This window comes from Lissotriton vulgaris, chromosome 7 (assembly GCF_964263255.1).
Source record: "Lissotriton vulgaris chromosome 7, aLisVul1.2, whole genome shotgun sequence".
Taxonomy (NCBI): Eukaryota; Metazoa; Chordata; class Amphibia; order Caudata; family Salamandridae; genus Lissotriton; species Lissotriton vulgaris.
This window is the reverse complement of record NC_141695.1, coordinates 340,813,315-340,833,718: the sequence shown is the minus strand read 5'-3', so window position 1 is coordinate 340,833,718 and position 20,404 is coordinate 340,813,315. Positions and strand designations below refer to the sequence as shown.

At 48.0% G+C, this 20,404-nt stretch overlaps 1 protein-coding gene across 1 annotated transcript in view; it reads left to right on the top strand.

Annotated features, from left to right (window-relative positions):
• The first annotated feature begins 1,360 nt into the window (after positions 1-1,360).
• LOC147701535 (ferritin, lower subunit-like) overlaps positions 1,361-20,404 on the top strand; it is a 41,661-nt gene continuing 22,617 nt past the window's right edge. Inside the window, exon 1 of the mRNA XM_086928669.1 lies at positions 1,361-1,717. Within this exon, the coding sequence (XP_086784795.1) occupies positions 1,616-1,717 (102 nt within the window). The 5' untranslated portion in view covers positions 1,361-1,615. The remainder of the gene's footprint in view (positions 1,718-20,404) is intronic.

Sequence of the window (20,404 nt, the reverse complement as noted above, 5' to 3'; positions counted from 1 at the left end):
TTCATCCTCATCCCCATAATAGTAGTCATCATCTGCGTCATAGTATTCTGCCATTATACACAAGGGTATTAATTAGGGCCCCTAAGATGACTACAGGAATATAGAGTGTCAAAAAACACAATGCAAGGGGGAGTGTAAGAACCCCACAGCAGGCTTACAAAAGAGCAGGCACAAACCGGGCTCTAAATGAAAATAAAGCGTGGAGGGAGCAAAGCCTGCACAGCAAAATACACTCTAGGCAGTGCCTATGCAACAAAGTATCAACCGAAGCCTTCTCAGGACTCCAGTGTCACACAGGGTTAAATTGGAACAGGCCGTGGGCATGGGCGTTGAAAAACGACCTTGTCACTCAACCGGCGTCTGTGAGGAAATATCACAGGAGCCGGAAACAAAGTAGCGCATGCGCGACCGCCGCCTGACACAATACCCGGCTCGAGAGCGCTCGCGCTCTCTATGCGAGTCGGAAACCCAAACTCCCGCTCCACAAGGTCTGCAGGCAACAAGCAGGCACCCGGACACTTAAACGGAGGTGAACACACGCTCCGAGACAAATACGCCGAACGGGCGAACGAAAGCGAAATTGCACAATGAAGCAGTCGGAGTCGGGAGAGCTCCAATGAAATGCGAACGCAGCGCGCTACGAGAAATGCTAAAATACAAGCAAGAAACACCAAGCACAGCAAGTAATCAGCAAAAGTTAGCAAAAACAGATAAAGCACTTAACTGGCTGCGGAGCAGCCAAGAAAGAGGAAGAAGGACTAATGTTGGGACCTTTTATACTATAGTCTCTATGGTCATTCCCTAGTGTTCATGGGAAATGTAGTTTTTGGTTATTTTTATTGGCTGCTGAGCATTTCATTAAAGAAATGAGAAAGCATAATCGGAGCCTCCTGTCCTGACATAGAATTGGGGTTCCAACTTTTGCAGTTTGTGAAAGTTGGGTAGGTGGAGTTGGCGGTGTATGAGAGATAGATGGTGGTGCTGGCTGTGCCTCGGCGAGGGAGAACTGCTTTGAGGGCTGCTATTGAATGTTGGAGATAAGAAACTAATTGCATCAAGTAGTGCTGACAGCACTCCTGTGAGGGAGAGGGGGGGGGATCAGGGTGCTTGCTGTGTGTGCAGTGGAAATGTGGTCTGTGTAATCCGGTGTTCGTGTACATCGATGCAATGCCCATGGTCCGAGTTGCGTTATCTAAAACTGCAAAAATAAAAGTGCTGGAGGGATGCAACCCTGCCAAGATTCTCAGGTCCAGGCGTGATGTGCTTCTCCAGGCCAGGTTTTTTAAAGTGAATTCTGGGACTTGTAGTCTAGTTTAAATTATTCCATTATGAAAACAGGCTACAAGTCCCAGTATTCAAAGGGGAAAAAAACCCGAACCAAAGCAGCACACGTGGGTGTGTCTGTGCGAGCGGGAGATCTTAGAAGTACCGTTGGTGTGGGTGTGGTGACTGTCGTTGGGCTGGCTGTGTCTGCGAGAGTGTGATTAGAGAGGCCTCTGACTGCTGCTCGCAGAGGGGCGGGGCTTGCGGGAGGCTGCGGGGTCCTGCTGGCAAGGGGAGGGGTAGAAAACCAGCCTCTCGTTCAACCTCCGCTTCACATGCAGAGCCACCTAAGATGGAGTCACAAGTCAGACAGAACTTCCACCAGGAGTGTGAAGCCGGCCTCAACCGCACCATCAACCTCAAGTACCACGCCTCCTACGTGTACCTGTCCCTGGTGAGCAGCGGCTGGGGGCATTGTTAGAGTGCACGCGCGTGCCTGTGGGAAGAGCGTGCCACGAGTGCCTCGTTGTCTGCACACTCGTCGTTTCTCGTGGCAATGCTCCTCGGTCCTTTGTGTATATGGCGTTAGTGAACGTTTGCGTTTTTCATGCACACCAGTGTGAGTGAGCTGACTGCTTTTGTGCTCTTACCGGTGTGTTACTTGAGCGTACCTGCCTTTACCTAAAGTGCCCCTCTCCCTCGTGCTGTGAGGAGATATGTGGATTTGTGTATGGGGGATGGAGGGTAGGTAGGCATGTATGCATAGCGGTTGGTTTGGACCTAGTGGGAGGGTTTATCTGAGTGCACTTTATCGTTTGCTTCCAGCACGTTATTCGGTTGCACGGTTGCCATTTGTCAAGCTTTTTTAAGGTGACCCTTCCGGCGTAAAATAAAACCACTATAAGCTCGCTCTCGACAAAGCCTTTATCCAATATCTAGACATGCTCCGTTTTTTGTGCTCCTGAGACACCTCGTCAACGTAAACAAAATCATTAAATATGGAATCCATAACTATCAAATTACAATGCACGTAATTGGTTAATATTTGACATGTCCTGAGAAAAACGTAACACTTTAAAAATACACGTTAGAGTCCTGGAAAAAGATGCATTACTGAAGAGGGTTCCTAAAAGTAATGCACAACTGCAGACCTGTTCTGAAAAGTTAACATTCATTACATTGACATTTCCTAGAAATAGTTTGAGTTTATATTTTTAATATTCCTTGATCGCTGACCCAGAAAGCCTTCAGGGACACCATGATGGCTTATCTCTGAGCCTCTAGAACCCAGCTGTGATATGGTAGAGAGAATCGGAATCCAGTTTATTTGCTTAGTTAATTAAAACCATTGCATACGGTAAAACTAAATCAAGTACTTCAAAATATAAACAAGCATTTACAATGCAATGGTTTCGCCTTTGGAAAAGTTAGAGTTATTGGCATTGCTCATGACATTTCTTTTTTTTTTTTACTTATAAATAAATGGCATTGTTATTTATATTGCCAACAGCTCTCACGGCCCACACAGCTCTCTCAGCCCACACAGCCCACAGCCGACACAGCCCACACAGCTCTCAGCCCAACACAGCCCACACAGCTCTCAGCCCAACACAGCCCACACAGCTCTCAGCCCAACACAGCCCACACAGCTCTCCCTTTAAAAAAATCGATGCTCTGCATACATGTTAAACAATCGTCTTACTCCACCACCATTAAGAACAGGTAGCCCTTTCTCACCGTATCATATATCCATTACTGGATTTTTTTGATAAAGGTCGCATGATCATATCTATGGTCAGATATACTTTTATGTAAAGATATATAAAGAGAAAAGAGTTGTAATGTCGGTGCCCAAGCAACTGATAGCCTGCAGTCTGAATCAAGGGCCTTTGAAATTAAAACACTTATGAAAGTAAGTCCAATATTGCTCTGAGCAAAGTCAAAACTCACTTTGTGTATTTTGTAAAGAATGAGTAACAATGGGTCTTGCAGACAACTGAGCATTTGTGTGGCATGTCTAGAGTTGTTATTGCAAATAAGTGTTGCAAGTAGCAATTGATGTGCTTGCTCCTCTCTGGGTGATACCTAAGACAAGTCCCCGGTCAGTAAGCACCAACAGTAACTGACACACAATTGCAAAGGCATCCCTTGTTCAGCCACCCAAACTTGTGAAAATGATTGAATGGCCCACAGGATAGTGTAATCAACAGTAGAAGATGGGTTTTCCATCAGTAGCAAGCTTTGAAAAATCATAAAAACCTTACCAGACCTGCAGGTCTGATTACATGAATAATCTATTCAACCTAACTGTAATGCTCTTGGTCCATAAACTGGTCTCAAATTGTGTGATCTTGGGCAAATATCTTATTTTTACTGAGCCGCCTTGTTCTTCATAGCACATGAGAACACCTTCAAATATGTGCTTTCAATTCAATTCAATTCAAAAAAATCTCTTTATTTCGGTAAAAGTTTACCATAAAAGACAATTATATAAAAACAATGTGCTTTCAGAATTTCTCTTATTAGAGGCACTCTTTTTTCTTTGATTTAATAGACTACAATTATGTTCCATGTAAAATTTGTACCTAGCCCACCTACAGGGTACACATGACCCCCGACTCGCCTCTTACTTCACTAATTGAAATGTCATCAGGTCGGTGGCAGGAATGATTTTTCAATTTCTGTTTAAAAACTTCTCACTTTAAATAAATATATTACTAAAACACACAGTTTCCCACTGACATGCAGTCTTACAACGTGCTTTCCGAATAGCAGCGCTTCTGCTCCACATACCAGTCATGTGCGCAACTCACACATAGAGTCTTCATCTAGGCGACCAAGGCGGTTAGTGTTTGGGAGCGCACAGGCAGTTGGACTGTCCAAACTGGTTGGAGACAACTATTCAAACATGTTGTAATGGTCCTAGCGGGGCACCATCCGCTTGGCCATGCAGCTCTAGATTTGATGGAATGTTTGTGTGTTAAACAGCCGAGGTTGCAACCTCTATACAGTAAAATTCGAAACATCAAAAGCGAGCATACAAATACATTGCGACCAGCATTTAACAACAATGAGCTGGTAGTATCGAAGAGTTTTTCGCTTTTCTTGACAATGCGAATTTTTGAAGCGTGGTTGTAAAGTTTAAAAGTACAAACACGTGTATGTAAACGTGAATGTTTATCTTATTTTTAAACATTCCGAGATCCCACTTCTCCTGGTCCAACCCCGCTCTTTCGACCTCAATAAATGTGTATTAACTAAATCTGCGCTAATGCCCTGGGCTGCCCGTATTTCAGCTCTCCCAGTCCGCTGTAATTCCCTGTCTGATAGCCTGAAAGGCCCGCGCCGATTCCAATACACAAACCGCCCAGGGGCTATTACGGGTCCCCGGACTTTTTCCTGTTTGCATGACAAAGACGGAACGGCAAATCCTGCAATTGGGATAGATAATCGCCCCCGTGTCAAATGCTCGCAAGCCACATCCTTTCTCTCTCTTCGGAGGGCTCGCTGTCTGTTTGCTCATTCATTTTACTTTACTGGCTCGGGCCTCCAAATCCGTGTTCTCAGTGGGGAAAGAGAAGCCGAATTTCTGTTTGAAAGGACACCATGCGGGGTCTTAAAATAAGTCATGTGTATCCCCCATGCCCCCCTCCTCCGACAGACAGAAACGTAGATTTTAGCCTTTGAAACATACAGGGGAGGCAAACAAGGCAGGTAAACAAAGCAGGGAAGTGAGCCTTCGGCGTCCACCGCCGTCTGGAGGGTCAAAAGGAGGGCTGGTGTGTGTGTGTCTGGGGCACGACACCGGAGCCTGTGAGGAGCACATGTGCACCTCTGTGAAGGAGACACAAAAGGCAATCAGCATACGAAAGAGCGTCTCACGGAGGCCCGTCTGTGCTGATCCAGTAACAGGGACATTGCTATATTGTTCTGAAGGGAAATCTGGATGGACATTTCCGTGCCCACTCGCCCTGTGTAGCTGTAGCCATAATATAAGAATTTCAACAAGTTAGATTTTATATTTACAGCAGTATCTGCTAATTAACCCACAGATTCTAATGAAGGCCTCTGCAGATATAAAAAACAATATCTATACTAATACTTCACGTACCTTCCCTCATCCCCCGGGTCTGCAGGCTCAGGCTCCCGCCCGCCCTCGGCAAGGCGCACCGCAAGACTCGCAAAAGCATCGCAGCCGCCATGCTACTGCTGCTGACATTGACCCGTCTGACAACCGTGCTTCCGCTTCCGGGTAAGTGAGCCGGGAGAGTCACGACACAAACGCTGGGCAAGTCGGGCTTCCCTCCTCCGCTCTGGGGGGGGGGGGGCGGACGGGAGAGGACGAGGGGGGCGGGAAAGGTCACGGACGTCGGGAGGGGGGCGGGAGAGGACGAGGGGGGCGGGAGAGGGGCAGCTAGTGAGCCGGGAGAGTCACGACACAAACGATGGACTGCTGGGCAAGTCGGGCTTCCCTCCTCCGCTCTGGGGGGGGGGGCAGACGGGAGAGGACGAGGGGGGCGGGAAAGGTCACAGACGTCGGGAGGGGGGCGGGAGAGGACGAGGGAGGCGGGAGATTATTATAAGGAGACCCGAGCAGCAAGGGAGGTGCCGGCAATGCCGGAACAGACTCGGGGGCGTTCCCGGCGTCGCGTGACGTCGGCAAAAGCCAAAGAATGTCGGGAACGCCCCCGTGTCTGGTCCGGCATTGACGGACAGGCCCCTCGTCCAATGGCAAGGCTCCGTTTACGGAGCCAGCCAATCAATGACGAGGGCCGAACAAAAGCCACACTACAGTTCTCAACAGGATTTCGCCTGCGCCGAAAAGATGCGCAGAGCGCATCTTTGGCGAGGCGAAACCTAAAAAGTGTAAAAATGTAAAACGTCTCAAACCAGCTCTAAAAACCGTTAGCATTTTTAACGTTAAGCAGTGCATTCTATATTTGGGCAAAATATCCTGCAATTAAAAAAAACCTTGTACAAAAAGATTCTGTACAGTAAAACTCAGTTATTGTGTGTTCTTAGAGGTAGCTCTCAATTGGTTGGTATTATAGCAGATCGACAGCAACCCAGTTCTTGATCTGGGTTTAGTTCAAGATGTGTTGGCATCATGCAGGCGTAGTTCCAGTGCGGTTAGGAGTGAGCCCAACAAGCACTGGCGTTGCCAATAGGTTTCGCATTTGGAAAGTTGGAGCTATTGGTTTTGTAAATGACATTTTATATTTATATATCGTTATTGGCATTGTCAATAACAATATATAAATATAAAATGTCATTTACAAAACCAATAGCTCCAACTTTCCAAATGCGAAACCTATTGGCAACGCCAGTGCTTGTTTGTTATGCTATGCTGTTTTGTTGCGTTTTGCTATGCTATGCTATGTTTTGCTATGCTATGCTTTGTTTTGCTATGCTATGTTTTGTCATGCTATGTTTTTTGTTGTCATGCTATGCTTTGTTATGCTAGGTTTTGTTTAGTTATGCTAGGTTTTGTTACGCTATGCTGTTTTGTATGCTATACCTTGTTTTGCTATGCTATGCTTTGTTGTGCTATGTTTTGTTGTTTTGTTATGATGTCATGCTATGCTTTGTTTTGTTATGCTTTGCTTTGTTTTACTATGCTTTGTAATGCTATGCTGTTGTTGTGTGAGTGTGTATGTGGTTGTGTGTGTGGGGTTGGGGCTGTGGTTGTGGTTGTGTGGGGGGGTTTGCATGTGTGGGGTTTTGAGTGTGTGAGGTTGTTTGTGTGTGGGGGGGGTGTTGTGGGGGGTTGTGTGTGGGGGGGGCGTATTGTGTGGTCTGAGGGCGGCTGATCCTACTAAGGGGACATTCATATGTATTCAGTTTGTGTAGATATTGCGTCAGTTTAGGTGCTGAGCAGAGACTGAGTCCGAGTGCCTTCCAAGATGCATACAATGGGGGTTGGGAGTGGAAACACTCAAAAGTGAGTCTACATTTTAGAGCGGGTTCAAGAAATAAGGATGGTTGGGGCAGATTGTGTAGGTTGTGTGGCACGAATATAAACCGAGACAAGATAACACAAAATTATGTCTGTGTATATGAAGGCGCTATTACGTGGCGGTCACGTTATTTTGAAGGAGTGTATGATCCACCAATGCTCACTTTTTTTTTTTTTAATTTACGGAACTGGAAACGTAAATTTTTTTTTTTAAACTGCTGATAGCAGAGAAAGACGGAGGGTCGGTGTGGGCAGAAGCAATGCTGAAGGCGCAGGTTGGGAGAAGTAACGCAGAGGGCCAGGGTTTGCGACGGAAGTCACATGGAGGGAGCAGGTAGGAGTGCACGAGGAACACCAGAGGGCGGGGGCGAAGAGGAGAGCAGTGAGGTGAAGTAACAGAGGGCGTGGGTAGGTAGGAGAAGCAATGGGTGAAAGAGCAGTGTAGAGCGGGTGGGGGAGAAGGACGCTGGCGACAGAGCAACATGGAAAGTAGATTGGGAGAGAGGGGCACATGAGCGACGGCTGAAAAGCAAACACTCTTATGAATGTAAAAAAATCTACGAGGTATAGAATAGCGGCAATGAAAGTGCACAGAAAAGTGGGGATTAAATGGGAGTAACTGCAACAAAAACAAGGAAATGACGAGCAACGTGATGAGAAATGGAGGGGGAAAACAAGAAAACGATGGGAAGCGAAAAATAGAAACGAAACAAGCTAAAACCGGGAAAGCAAGAAAAAAAAGCAGAGGGGACAAGGGAAGCCGGATGGGGGCGAGAGAGCCTGGTGGAGGGGCGGGAATGCGAGCGAGGGGAGAAGTGTGGCAGGCAGATGCGCGGAGGGAAGCCGGATGGGGGCGGGAGAGCCTGGTTGGGGGGCGGGAATGCGAGCGAGGGGAGGCAGGCGGATTAGCAAGATGCTCGTGCTTGTGTGGTCACGTGACCCGCTTTTGTGGTCACGTGACTCGCATGCACTGTGAAGAAACCGCAGTGGTTTCACTAGTCAATCGAGCCCTTGAATTTTCGCCTATTACATTCGCAAGCGAATGATAATAGGCGAAACCTAAAAAGGTGGTCATTGTTGGAACGTGTGCCCATAGATAGGTGGGGTGCGTTGGCAGATCCTTGTTGTCTTGCGTGTTTTTGGGCAGTTTTTGTTCGCCTATCATTAGGAATTTTACTAGTCGGCAATTTAGCTGGGTTTAGATAGAGGTTTAGACAGGCTAACACGGCTTGCCTCCTAGTACGAATGCCCTTCAGATTAAACGTGTTTTTTTAAGGAGTTTCCACCGTACTTGAAGCATTTCTTTGCATAGGCAGATTAGATGTAGTATATCGCCTTGCTTTGCATTGCACAGTCTGCAGGTGACTTGTGCTGATGGCCTTTGCCATGGTGGAAGGTGCTGCACACAAGGCAGAATTCCCAGTCTTTGCCTCGTAAAACTCATTTTTGTTGCCTTGGGGTACCCCTGGTTGAAGTATGTTTGGGGAGCAAGTAATTTGTATGTGTTAAGGGTCATCCATGCATGAGCTCTGTTTGCAAAGGTTGCCTTGTCTTCCACCAATGAGATTTGTTTGATAACTTCAAAAAAACTGATCTGGAAGGCTATGATAGCCAATTTGGGCACCCCACAGCCCCTTGAGTTTGGTGTATTCCAGGGCTGACTGGAGATAGTCTCTGGCTTGGGAGATCTCACTATGCTGCAGATTGTGCCACAGCAGATGATTAAGCGTGTGAGTGGAGGCGCTTCTAATCTTGAACCAGCAGATGATATATACCCCATGCCTTGCAAGGTCTTGTTATGGTAGAGAGGGGAAAAGGCGATGTTGGGGGTGAATACACCAAGGGGTGAGGCAGAGAAAGAGGTAAGGCTGAAAGATAGGTGAGTTGGAGTGCAGTAGAGGCATCAAAATTTGAGGTGTGAGTTAGCGATAGAATCCGAGCGTGTTAAGGTAAATAAAAGGAAATGAGTTAGAGAAATACAGGTTGAGTAAATGGAGTAGTGAGGTTGTGTGAAGGGTAGAGCGGTGATGTGAAGAAAGATACTTGAGGTGTATTGAACAGCTGGGTTGGAGAAACAGACCCCCTGTCCAGAGCAGAGCGTCAGGGGCGCATTGGCACCTCGGGCATGGGCAGAAGAGCCGATGTCTCAGTGCACTCTGTGGGTCGGTTTTACTCCCTTTACCAGTCAACAGAGAGCACTGACAGGGAGAGGATAGCAGCTTCGCTGTGCTGACGGCCATTCAGTGATGATCAGCTGTGGCTTCTCCTTGACCCCCTGACCTGCCAACCAATCATGCTGATGGTGGGCTGCGGAGGGGTGATTGTGTGCCAGAATCGGCCTTTCTGGGGGCCAGGTGTTGCTCAGGCCTATGAACCATTTTCCCCTAGACCCCCACTGGGGCCCACGCACCCCAGAAACAGTGCTTGCATTAGTCCTCGCCCACAGCCCTTCTCATTCAGGGCATAGTGGGCGAGGAAGAATGGGTCTCACTATGGGAGCCAGATGATGTGGGGAACTGGCACCATCTTCACGTTAGCCTCCTCCACCCCCCCCCCCCCCCCCCCCCCCCATGGATGGTCCTGAACCTGTGTTTTTTTTGCTTTAGTCACTCTCCTGCCACGCCATTGCCCTGAGGCACTGAAGGGCTGGGGAGGGCTGAGTAATTTACAAATAGCTGGGGCTTCGCTGTTTTCAGATGCTCCTGCGCTGGAGGGCTAAGGAATAATTTTGTAATAGAAAGGGGCCTCGCTGTTTTCAGATGCTCCTGCGCTGGAGGGCTGGGGAATCATTTTTTAAGAGAAAGGGGCCTCGCTGTTTTCAGATGCTCCTGCACGGGAGGGCTGGGAATAATTTGGTAATAGAAAGGGGCCTGGCTGTTTTTCAGGTGCTCAGCTTGTAGGACATTGTCACCTTGGCCCTGTGTCTTTCTCAAGAACAATATCCTCCCACTAACATTCCTTGTGTGTTTCATGAAAGGACACGCCCTGCGAATGTGGGCCACTTTTTTCGTCAGTGCATGGGCCAAATTGTGATCCCAAGCCATCATAGCAGCCCGATCACGTCCAATTCCCAGCGCGGCTCTTTTAGCACAAGAGAGGATGTAGGCTTATGGCTAGAACAGTCGACCTCGAAGCTGGGGAACCGGTTTCAAGTCTCTACAGGGACGCTCCATATTCTGTGATTCTGGGCAAATCACTTAATTTCCTCACGCCTAACAAAAAAATGAATGTGTCCTTCTATAGCAAAACTGGTGCTCAGGTAAAACGCTCTGATACCTGATATTTTTGAGTCAAGTTCGCACTATATAAAACTTAAAATAAAAAAAGAGAATAGTGGGGATTGCACAGGGAATTCCCCCCCCCCCCCCTCCTTAACCCCATGGATAGCGTGTATTTCTCGCTCTTAAGGGTGCTTTGAGTGGCTTGCTATATTTGTACAGATAACTAGTGTATTGTGCATATATAAACACTGTCTGGAAAAAGTTGGCAGCCTGTGCATCTCCTAAGCGTCATTTTACGGCTCTGTGTCTAGCAGGAGTATTGCACTTGGTATGCAAAGAATGGGTACAATCCTGTGTTTCTTGCTCTAAAGCATAGCGTGGCCTTTGTCACATGCCTGCATGAACATGTGCACTTCCGCAGCCTGCTAAGTGATAGCCTTTACTGAAAGAGGATTGTTTTACAAGAAGATGAGCAAAATAGAAAATAATGAAAGCTGTGTTATAAGTGGGCAGGTTTATTAGATCACTTCACACCCAAAGGAGAGATGCAAACAATGCATAGCTTCGCACACTCCTCCTCCCCACCTCAGAATTGTATCCACAACAAATGGTACATGTGTTATCAGGGCCATTGGAATTATGCAGCAGGAAAGGACCAAATTATGCGACCGGGTCGAGTAAATTATGAGGGTGAAAAAAGGCAAATTATGCGTCATAATGTGGCACTTTTTGTATTGGTATTCATTACTTAATTTTTAAGCTTGGTAACGCTGTTTGGGGATTGGTGCTGGGGGAGGGAGTCCACGCGGCGCCGCCATGCTCGTGACGGAATCACTCTGTCATGAGCCATGGGCGCGCTGTGCTTGTGACGGAGTGGTTCCGTCACGGCGCTGCTGCCCCGCCCACGCGGCAGGAATTCCGCGCCTGCGCGGACGTTCTATTGAGCCGGCGGGGCCGTGACGGAACCACTCCGTCACCAGCACAGCGCGTCCGTGGCTCGTGACGGAGTGGTTCCGTCACCAGCACGAAAGAGGTTAATACCTAAATATAGCAATAAGCATCAGAAAGATGACCAGTCCAGTTTTGCAAAGGGCCTTCCATTGCACGACAACACATTCCACCCACCCAGTTTTTGTAGCTTTTTAATCATTTGAGTTGGAAAGTGTCGTGCTTTTTTTTTTTTTTTTGTTTAAAATCTGCAGCAGTTGGTGGATAATGTGGCAAATCTATAATTATGTGAAAATAGTAATGGCCGCACAATCTCATAACTCCGGTGGCCATCTGAGATATTAGGCGAAGACACTTCACCCAACCTTTAATAATGGCATTCTTCATCATTGATGTCTTCTCCTCTAGTAGGATAATACTACCCGGGAGGGCTCTACCTTTGCAGGAAGTTTGTTATAAAATGTTGACGTCTGGATAGGAACAGCGATCCAGTTTAAAAGTGTCTTGGGGGGGTATATCCAAGATTTGTCTTTTATTCTGTGCGGAACCAAGGTATGGTTAAAAAGACAGGCTTATAGATATTTTCTAAAATGCAACATTTCATGCTTCCGTTATTTTTCGGCTGACCTGTTTCGGCAGTCTTATTCGGCGAGAGATTGTGGATGAGGGGTTTTCAGAAAGGGACTCAAAGCCCGCCCCTCAGTTCCATTGGCTTGCGTCACTGTTTATGCTAAATGGTGGCCTGCCATTGGAGGGTTTTGGGTTGCCGCCCATTCGCTTCCGATGCGGACTGGGTCGCCTGCTGTCGCAAAGCACTTTATTATCTTTATGGGGCCATGCGTTTCTGGAGAAGTGTGGCTCAATGGTTAGAGCAACACCGCTTTTCTCTAAATAATCCATTTTTAATCGTCATCTGCTTATTGCGTGCGTTGAACTGGGCATGTACCTTGCCCTATTGGTACACAAGTTGAACAAGCATTTACAATGCAATGGTTTCGCCTTTTGGAAAAGTTAGAGCTATTGGCATTGCTCATGACATTTCTTCTTTTTTTTTTTTTTTACTTCTAAATAAATAGCATTGTTATTTACATAGCCCACACAGCTCTCACAGCCCACACTATGCTGCTGTCTCTAAAAGAAGCACTTCCCAAATTCAAAACGGATCTCAGTTTCAGAGATTCATTCCCCAAATGCAACTACAGACATGTGCTTTCCGAAGGAAATATACTGCAAAAACAAGCATTTACAAGTGGGGCCGGAGACACGGACAGAGGGGGGGGGGGGGGGGGGGGGAACGGGCACAGGGACAGCGGGAGGGGGGGGGGGGGAAACGGGCACAGGCAGAAGGCAAGAAAAAGCAAAAGTTGTATCTGGTATTTTGGTGCAGGCTTGCCATTCTTCATGAAATCTCGAAGCTCTGAAAGCAAGAAGCAGACTTTGAGACTGGGCTCCTGAACAAAACCATTCTCAGGTCTAAATCTCAGAGAATGGTTTCCTAAACACATCCAGAGACACCTCTGCACCCCAAAAAGATATGCTCACCCTTATCGAATCAGAAAGAGATCCACAGCCAAGGAAAATGTTCTTAATATCCAATATGAATCAAGTCATTGAAGTGCCTCCCTTGACCAACCCACACTATGCTGCTGTCTCTAAGAGAAGCACTTCCCAAATTCAAAACAGATCTCAGTTTCAGAGATTCATTCCCCAAATGCACCTACAGACATATGCTTTCCCAAGGAAATATACTGCAAAAAGAAAACTAGCATTTACAAGTGGGGCCGGAGACACGTACAGCGGGAGGGGGGGCAGGAACGGGCACACGGACAGCGGGAGGGGGGCGGGAACGGGCACACGGACAGCGGGAGGGGGGACGGGAACGGGCAGAGGCACAATCAAAAGGCAGAAGGCAAGAAAAAACAAAACAAAGTTGTATCCGGTATTTTGGTGCAGGCTTGCCATTCTTCATGATATCTGATAAAGCCCAGATCAAAAGTGAAACAACATGGGATCAAACATATAAGTGAATAGGTCACCTAGCTAAAATAGGTAAACAACAGAACTGCAGGGCCACAAGTAGAAATGTGGAGGCAACTGAATGGACAGTTGCGAGACATTCTTAGGAACAAGACACTTATGAGTAATGACGGGTTGTAAGTTTCAGACTGTCTGTGAGACATTACAGCTGAGTTTGAAAACTACGCCTTGTTGGCAAAGCTGCGGGTCTAGCCTGGGGCTCCTGTCACTCTGGGGACAGAGGGCACTGGTGCCATGCGGGCCGCACGGGCAGGAGGAGGGGCCGGGCTCACCTGGAGGGCGCCGCCGCCTCCTGGGGAAGAAGCCATGTTGGTTTACTGGCTGACAACACCACCTGAAGGCACTAGCTCGCTCCCTGACACCACCTGAAGCCACGTGCGGGCGCTCGCGCCCTGACACCACAGCGCTGTCGCCCCTCTCCCAGCTGCAGGGCCACGCTGCGCCGGAGGGGCGCGTGGGCAGCGCTGACCCAACACCAGCTCTGCTCGTGCTGTTCTTTACGTGTTTGGCTGGACAGCCGAGACTTAATAATAAATCATTCTAACGAAATAATTCTTGTGCAAGCTGTGTCCTAGTTTTCTGTTAATATTTCCCATTGTTAAAACCGTATTGAGGGTGCGCCGTTCTCTCACAGCGAGGACGGAACACGATTTGAACAGATTTTTTTTACATGCCCCCTCCCTCCCATACTGACATGGAGAAAGGACCTTCAGAGGGTTCGTGCATATGCTGCATTACTGTACGCTTCTAGTACAGGCCTCGGGCTCAACCTTTCCCACTCCACCGTCCAAAATGATTTGTGTTAATAGCCGCATCTGCTGCTACCACAGCGCTTAAAAGAAGCAAGGCCGTGTAAGCAAGCGGTGTACATGCACATTTTTTTTGGGGGGGGGGGGTTGCCTTAGCGTGAAATCGACCCGAATGTATCGGAGCGCTTTACACAAGTACCAGTTGCTTACACAAGGACACATTCATTTTTGTTAGGCTCTGAGATTAAGTGATTTGCCCAGAATCACAAGATGAAATTGGGCGTATGTCACACTCGAACCTGGTTTCCCCAACACCAAAGTCAGCTAGTCAGCAACTCTGGCCCTTACGCCACACCCTCCATTAATAATGAAGGCGCTATATTTGCTTCAGGCCGAGTTATTAGCACGAGTTTATCCAAATGCGCGCCAATGTTACAGCGAGTCAGTTTGCTGATATGAAACATACACTTGACGTATTAAGATCCTGTGCAGAATTCATTAAAAAAAACACAACTTGCATTCTCTTATTTCTCGCCTTCTGTGTGTTATACTCCCGTCCTACTTAAATGCAGATAAATTAAATGCGAACCACTGAGCTCTGTTGCTCTTACAAGGAATTGTCTTACTCAAAGAGTCGCAGAGACATTTTATTACAATTGCATGTAACTGCCACCACGGTTTGCCAAGTGTCACACAGCTTGGTCAAGAGAGGTAGCCGGGATCACAGTTCGCTTGTTTTGGAACCCAAAACTAACTATATATCCAGTACCGGTACATTAGGTTTGGAGATAGTTATGCATTTGTCGGTGTATTAGAGATTCTTCTTAGACACACACGCATATGTACATACGTACTCACGCTTTTATTTCCTCAGGTGAAGAATTCTAAACTTCCAATATACACTTTTACCCAGTTCGACCGGAAACTGCCTGACTACATTTAAAACAGGTGCGTCAGTATCATCCTCCTCAAATGCCACTAACTTATTTGCATCGACTCCAGGAGGATGAAAGTTGGAGTCAGCGCGCAGGGCCTGATTCCACATAGATTTCCAAGCCGTGCACATTACCCGGCCTGATGTGCAATCAGATGTTCAAAACCTCTGAGGCTATAACAACCAAGCACGTCTGCAAGATGGTAAATAGACCACCTCTGACCCCCCCCCCTCCCCCCCCCCACTCACCCCTGTCATACACCCTCCCGAAGTCTGACAGAACCAAGTGCCCGAGGTCGAGGGACCCCTGAACCCGTGTTGTGACCCTCCCCCACCCCCGTCTTACGTGATACATTCAGTTCACTTTAACTTATTATAAACACGTGCAATTTACACGAAGCAGGTCCGATGCAAGTTTTAACGAAGCATAAAAAAATACGATCATAATAGTATCAGCGCTCTCAGTACGGGGGTGCGGATCATTTTTTATGATTTAAAGTAATATATTGTATTGCCTACTGTCGATCATAGCCCCCCCCCCCCCCCAAAAAAAAACGCTGTTTGCAACAAAATACACATTTTAACTAATAATGTATACGGCCTGTTTTTTTTATTGTCCATCGAGTGCGGGCTGCGACGAACATCATATTGTCCCGTTTTACCACATAGGTTACACACCACCGCGATAACTGTACCATGCAGGCGCCAGCTCTCCCAACCAAGAAGACGTTGTGGGCTCTCTGGTCCAATAGGCAGTCAAAGCACAATGCAGAATGTTAAGACATGCAGTTGACGACGGAGCTGAAGAGTGGTATTGAGCGATCACAGCAGACGTCGCAAGTCCCATCTGCGAGGCACAAACCCTTCGTAATGGGTCTGTGCTCGGCACTGAGGGCTCCCTCTGTCTTCAGGCAGTGCACGGCTGGGACTTGCAGGATTACTCGGGGTGATTGGGGACTACCTGCAGTCACGCTGGTCGTCTTCCTGTGGCAGCAGCATGACTGACATAGCCGCGTCGTAAAGGGAAAGCCGGTTTCTACGGCAATGCAAAACATAGCTTAGTGGGAGGGGGGCGAGAACACGGACGGGGGGGGGGGCGGGAACACGGAGGAGCGTGCACTTCGTATTAATAGGTAGAGGTGGCATCTCAGCTCCACTTGGTTACCGGTCTGTTCACGTAGGGTCGGCTCTAAACACCAACAGGATCCCAGAAATGAAGGCGGCTGCAATGAGGGCGGGTGCCGTCAATGCCGGACCAGATTCGGGGGCGTTCCCGAGAACAGGCTTTCGGCTGACGTCGCCAAAAATTCTCGAACGCCCCCAAATCTGGTCCAGCATTGACGGACAGGCCCGTCTTTCAATGGCTAGCCTCCATTTATGGAGCTAGCCAATGAAAGACGGGGGCGTATTCCAAGCCACATATACTATACTCATTAGCTTTTTCCTAGCACATGCGTACTTCGTACGCATTGGCTAGGCAAAACCTAAAAATGAACAGTGGGGAGCATAATGATACTCCACTCCCAGTTACACTGCTGAAAAGGATATTCCATCCTACCTCAGTTTAAAAAATATAACAAACGTCTTTTTTTATCATTTTTAACCATTTTTGTCCATTCACTCTTATGCTTGTCACTTATGTATTCCACTAACATATTTAATCATGCGTCTTGGATGCTTCAAATATTCACAGCGTGCCACAGGCCTCATCAGGAATACGACCAAAACTCAAGATTTCGTCGAGCCAGCATTTCTTTATTAATACCCAATGCATTTCGGGCTTTTCATAGCCCTTCGTCAGGAGAAACTGCAATTAAATCATTACAAACAAATTCATTAATTGAATCCTCAAAGACGCATGATTAAATATGTTAGTGGAATAAAATTACGTTTTACACTGGGGCCACAGAGGTCTAGTACGTAGGTTTTATTTGGCCGATGATCCTCGTTATTAACCAAGCCATCGAGTGTTAAATGGCCTTCAATTTGTTTCTTGCCACCTTTTTATTTACGTTTCACTGAGTCTTTGTTATGCGGAACTATCGGTGCTTAGTTGTCCCTATTTTTGTATTGATTTGTGGAAACTGTGCTCCCGAAAGTTGATGTTTTCACGTAAGTGTCTGGCTGTGGATCACAGCATTTGGAGCCATAAAAGAGAATACATGAATTAATGCAACGCACTAGTTTGATGTGCTGGCTACGACTGAATGTTTTCCAGACTTAAAACGTTGTTCGCGGATATGGGTGAGACGGGGCGGATGCCGGTAACGATGAGGGAAGCGCTCATTGTTGCAATACCAAAGCCAGACAAACCCCCGGAGGAATGTAGCTTATACAGACCTCTGTCGCTACTGAATGTTGATACCAAAATATACGCTAAAGTCCTAGCGACTAGGCTGACTCTATTGGCTCCGGAGCTGGTGGCGGCAGAGCAGGCGGGGTTTATGCTGGGAAGGAACATCACCTACAACTTACGTACGGTCTTTGGTGCTATCCAGCACACATGGCCGGAAACTAGGGCATTAGCGGTGTTTCTGGACATGGAAAAGGCCTTCAACTCCGTGGAGTGGCCTTTTATGAGAGCGGTCCTCACTAGACTCGGGCTGGGCCCGGTGTTCCTGCAGACGGTGGCGGCACTCTATAATGACCCAGCGGCACGTATTAAGATAGAGAATTTCGGTACAGAACCCATCCAAATTCAAAGAGGAACCCGACAGGGTTGCCCATTGTCGCCCACGCTTTATGCGCTGGTTGCGGAGCCGCTGGTGAGGGCGATGCGTGAATATCACTCCCATAGAGGGCTGCAATTTCCTTCTTACCAGCTAGTCATAACAACATACGCAGACAACACTCTGCTTTATGTCAGAGAGCGGGAGAAGAACCTGCGAGAAGTGGTGAGATTCGGCGCACTGTCCGGGCTATAAGTAAACTGGTACAAGTCCATAGTATTCCCCATCACCGCAGCCACTGAGAGATTTGAGATGAAATATCCGCTAAAATGGACCACTGACCCTATACGCTACTTAGGGATACAGCTCCACACTGCCTCGGAGACGGTATCTCGTGGGAACTACGACAGGGCCATTGCTCGCCTAGAAGACAATGTAGATCTTTGGGTAGGATTACCCCTTTCCCTGCTGGGCAGAATATCAATAATTAAGATGGTGGTCTTGCCCCGACTGTTGTATTTATTCATAAACATACCTATGGTCCTGCCTAAATGTTTCTTCTCTCGCTTACAGTCACTGATGATTAAATTAGCCTGGGCTGGTAAGCAGGCGAGGGTGCAGTGGAGAACTCTTACCCTACCATACCACATGGGCGGCTTGGGTGCCCCTGATTTCGAACTACACTACCAGGTGGCATAAGGGGCGCAACTACATAGCTGGATACATGACGCAGGGACGGCGCCGTTCATAAAGATGAAAGGCCTTTTTGCCGCACCGCTGCCGCTACCAGCAATCGTATTTGAAACGGCAGATCGCCACACGGGACTGCTGGATTCCCTATACTCGCCTAGACCTGCCTGGAATGCCCTGCTACAGTTCCACACGGGGGCGCTATTATACTCACCACTGATGCCCACATCGTGGGCCATGTAGCTTGGCCCACGCAGGAACAAAGGGGGGATTGTTGCATTGGGCATCCGCACGATGGGCGACATGTTCCTTAACGGTACCCTAAAGACCCTGGCGGAGGTAACGGCACAGCCCACAATGCTGCAGAGCTTTCAGTACCACAGGGTCCCGGAGGCCTGGCGGGAGCAATTGGGTGATGATCTGCAGGAACCCCCTGACCTCTTGGAACTTACTTACGTAATTAAGGCAGAAGCTCTGAGGAAGCTGGTCTCCATCATGTACAGGATCGCCATGGCGGAAAGAGAGGCAGGACAGAATAAGGCGCGCTCTGACTGGCAACGTGACTTAGACATGATTATAGATGACGATATGTGGCGCTATTGCTGTAGTAGCACGAGGTCCGTCTCCCTGAACTGCAGGCATAGACTGGTGCATTTCAAGTTCCTCAACAGAATGTACCACACCCCGGAGAGGTTACATCGATTTGGGCTGCGTGAGAGCGTGACATGCGAGAGGTGTAAAATGCAAAATGCAGGGTTTCTACACCTAGCGTGGGATTGTCCGGGAGTGCAGAATTTTTGGAGTAAACTATTCAGAGAACTGAGCAACACGCTGGAGACGGACATTACACTTTCCCCGGCGCTAGCACTATTAGGTTTTTCTAGGCCACTGCCGAAGGCACAATGCAGGATTGTGGAAATGGGTCTGTTGATGGCAAAAAGAAGGCTAGCCATGTGCTGGATGAGAGGGCCCCTTCCCCAGATAGAGCAATGGACGAGGGACTTGACCTATTGCTGCACGCAGTCCGAGAACTACAGTGAGCTGTTGCCACTTAAGAGCCGGCCCAAACATTTTTGAGGACTGTTTTTGGAATACAGAAGGAGATTAGAGATGGCGGCCACTGTGCCCGAGGACGATGGCGGACACTTGTCTCCTCTCCTCCCCCCACTTTTCCCCCTGAGGCTGGACAGTAACGCACCAGTTACATTTTAGTCTGGCGCCCGGCATGGATGCAGGCTAAGACCACCTTGAGCCAGGGCTCACTCGTACTACCACTTAGTCAACGGGGCACTACAGGGAATGTCAATTGGTAAGGAATGCTGGTTTCACCGGGAACGATATGGCAGGCAGCTACCTCCTGTTTGGGGTTGTTTTCATTCAAAGGTGGTGTATCTGTAACTGATATCACAATTTTTTCAAATTGCACAGTTCTGAGTAGTCTTGTTGTTTAACGCCGCCCGGCTCAACGGCTGTATGATGCTCAAGGTAGTTTGGGACTTAGGTCCAGATATGTACAACGGGATAAACTGTGTTTGTATGCTCAGATAACACCACAATAAAACATGTTAAAAAAAAAAGGGTGTGACTAGAAACACCGTTACAAAAGGAGGTGGTAATGGACGGAGCATCTGAACCAATCAAACACACCCACCCAGTCAGCAGATCTGGGTTTAATCCATCACCGTTCTTTAGCCCACTCTGCCACCCAAGTTCAGACCTGGCTATATGCAAATCAGTCTGACCCTGTGCTTCATGGGAACAGTCTAGCACGAACTGCCAAGCCATGCCTTCCCTGGACCGGAAACAAGCTTCCGGGGACCAGTTTCTGGCATTCCAGCAGTCTTCAGCCCGGCTTGCTTGAATCCAGTGGCAAAGTGAGCAAGGGACTCAAGTCTGAGCATATCCTGCCACACTTATGGCGGCCAAAAGCGGTACAA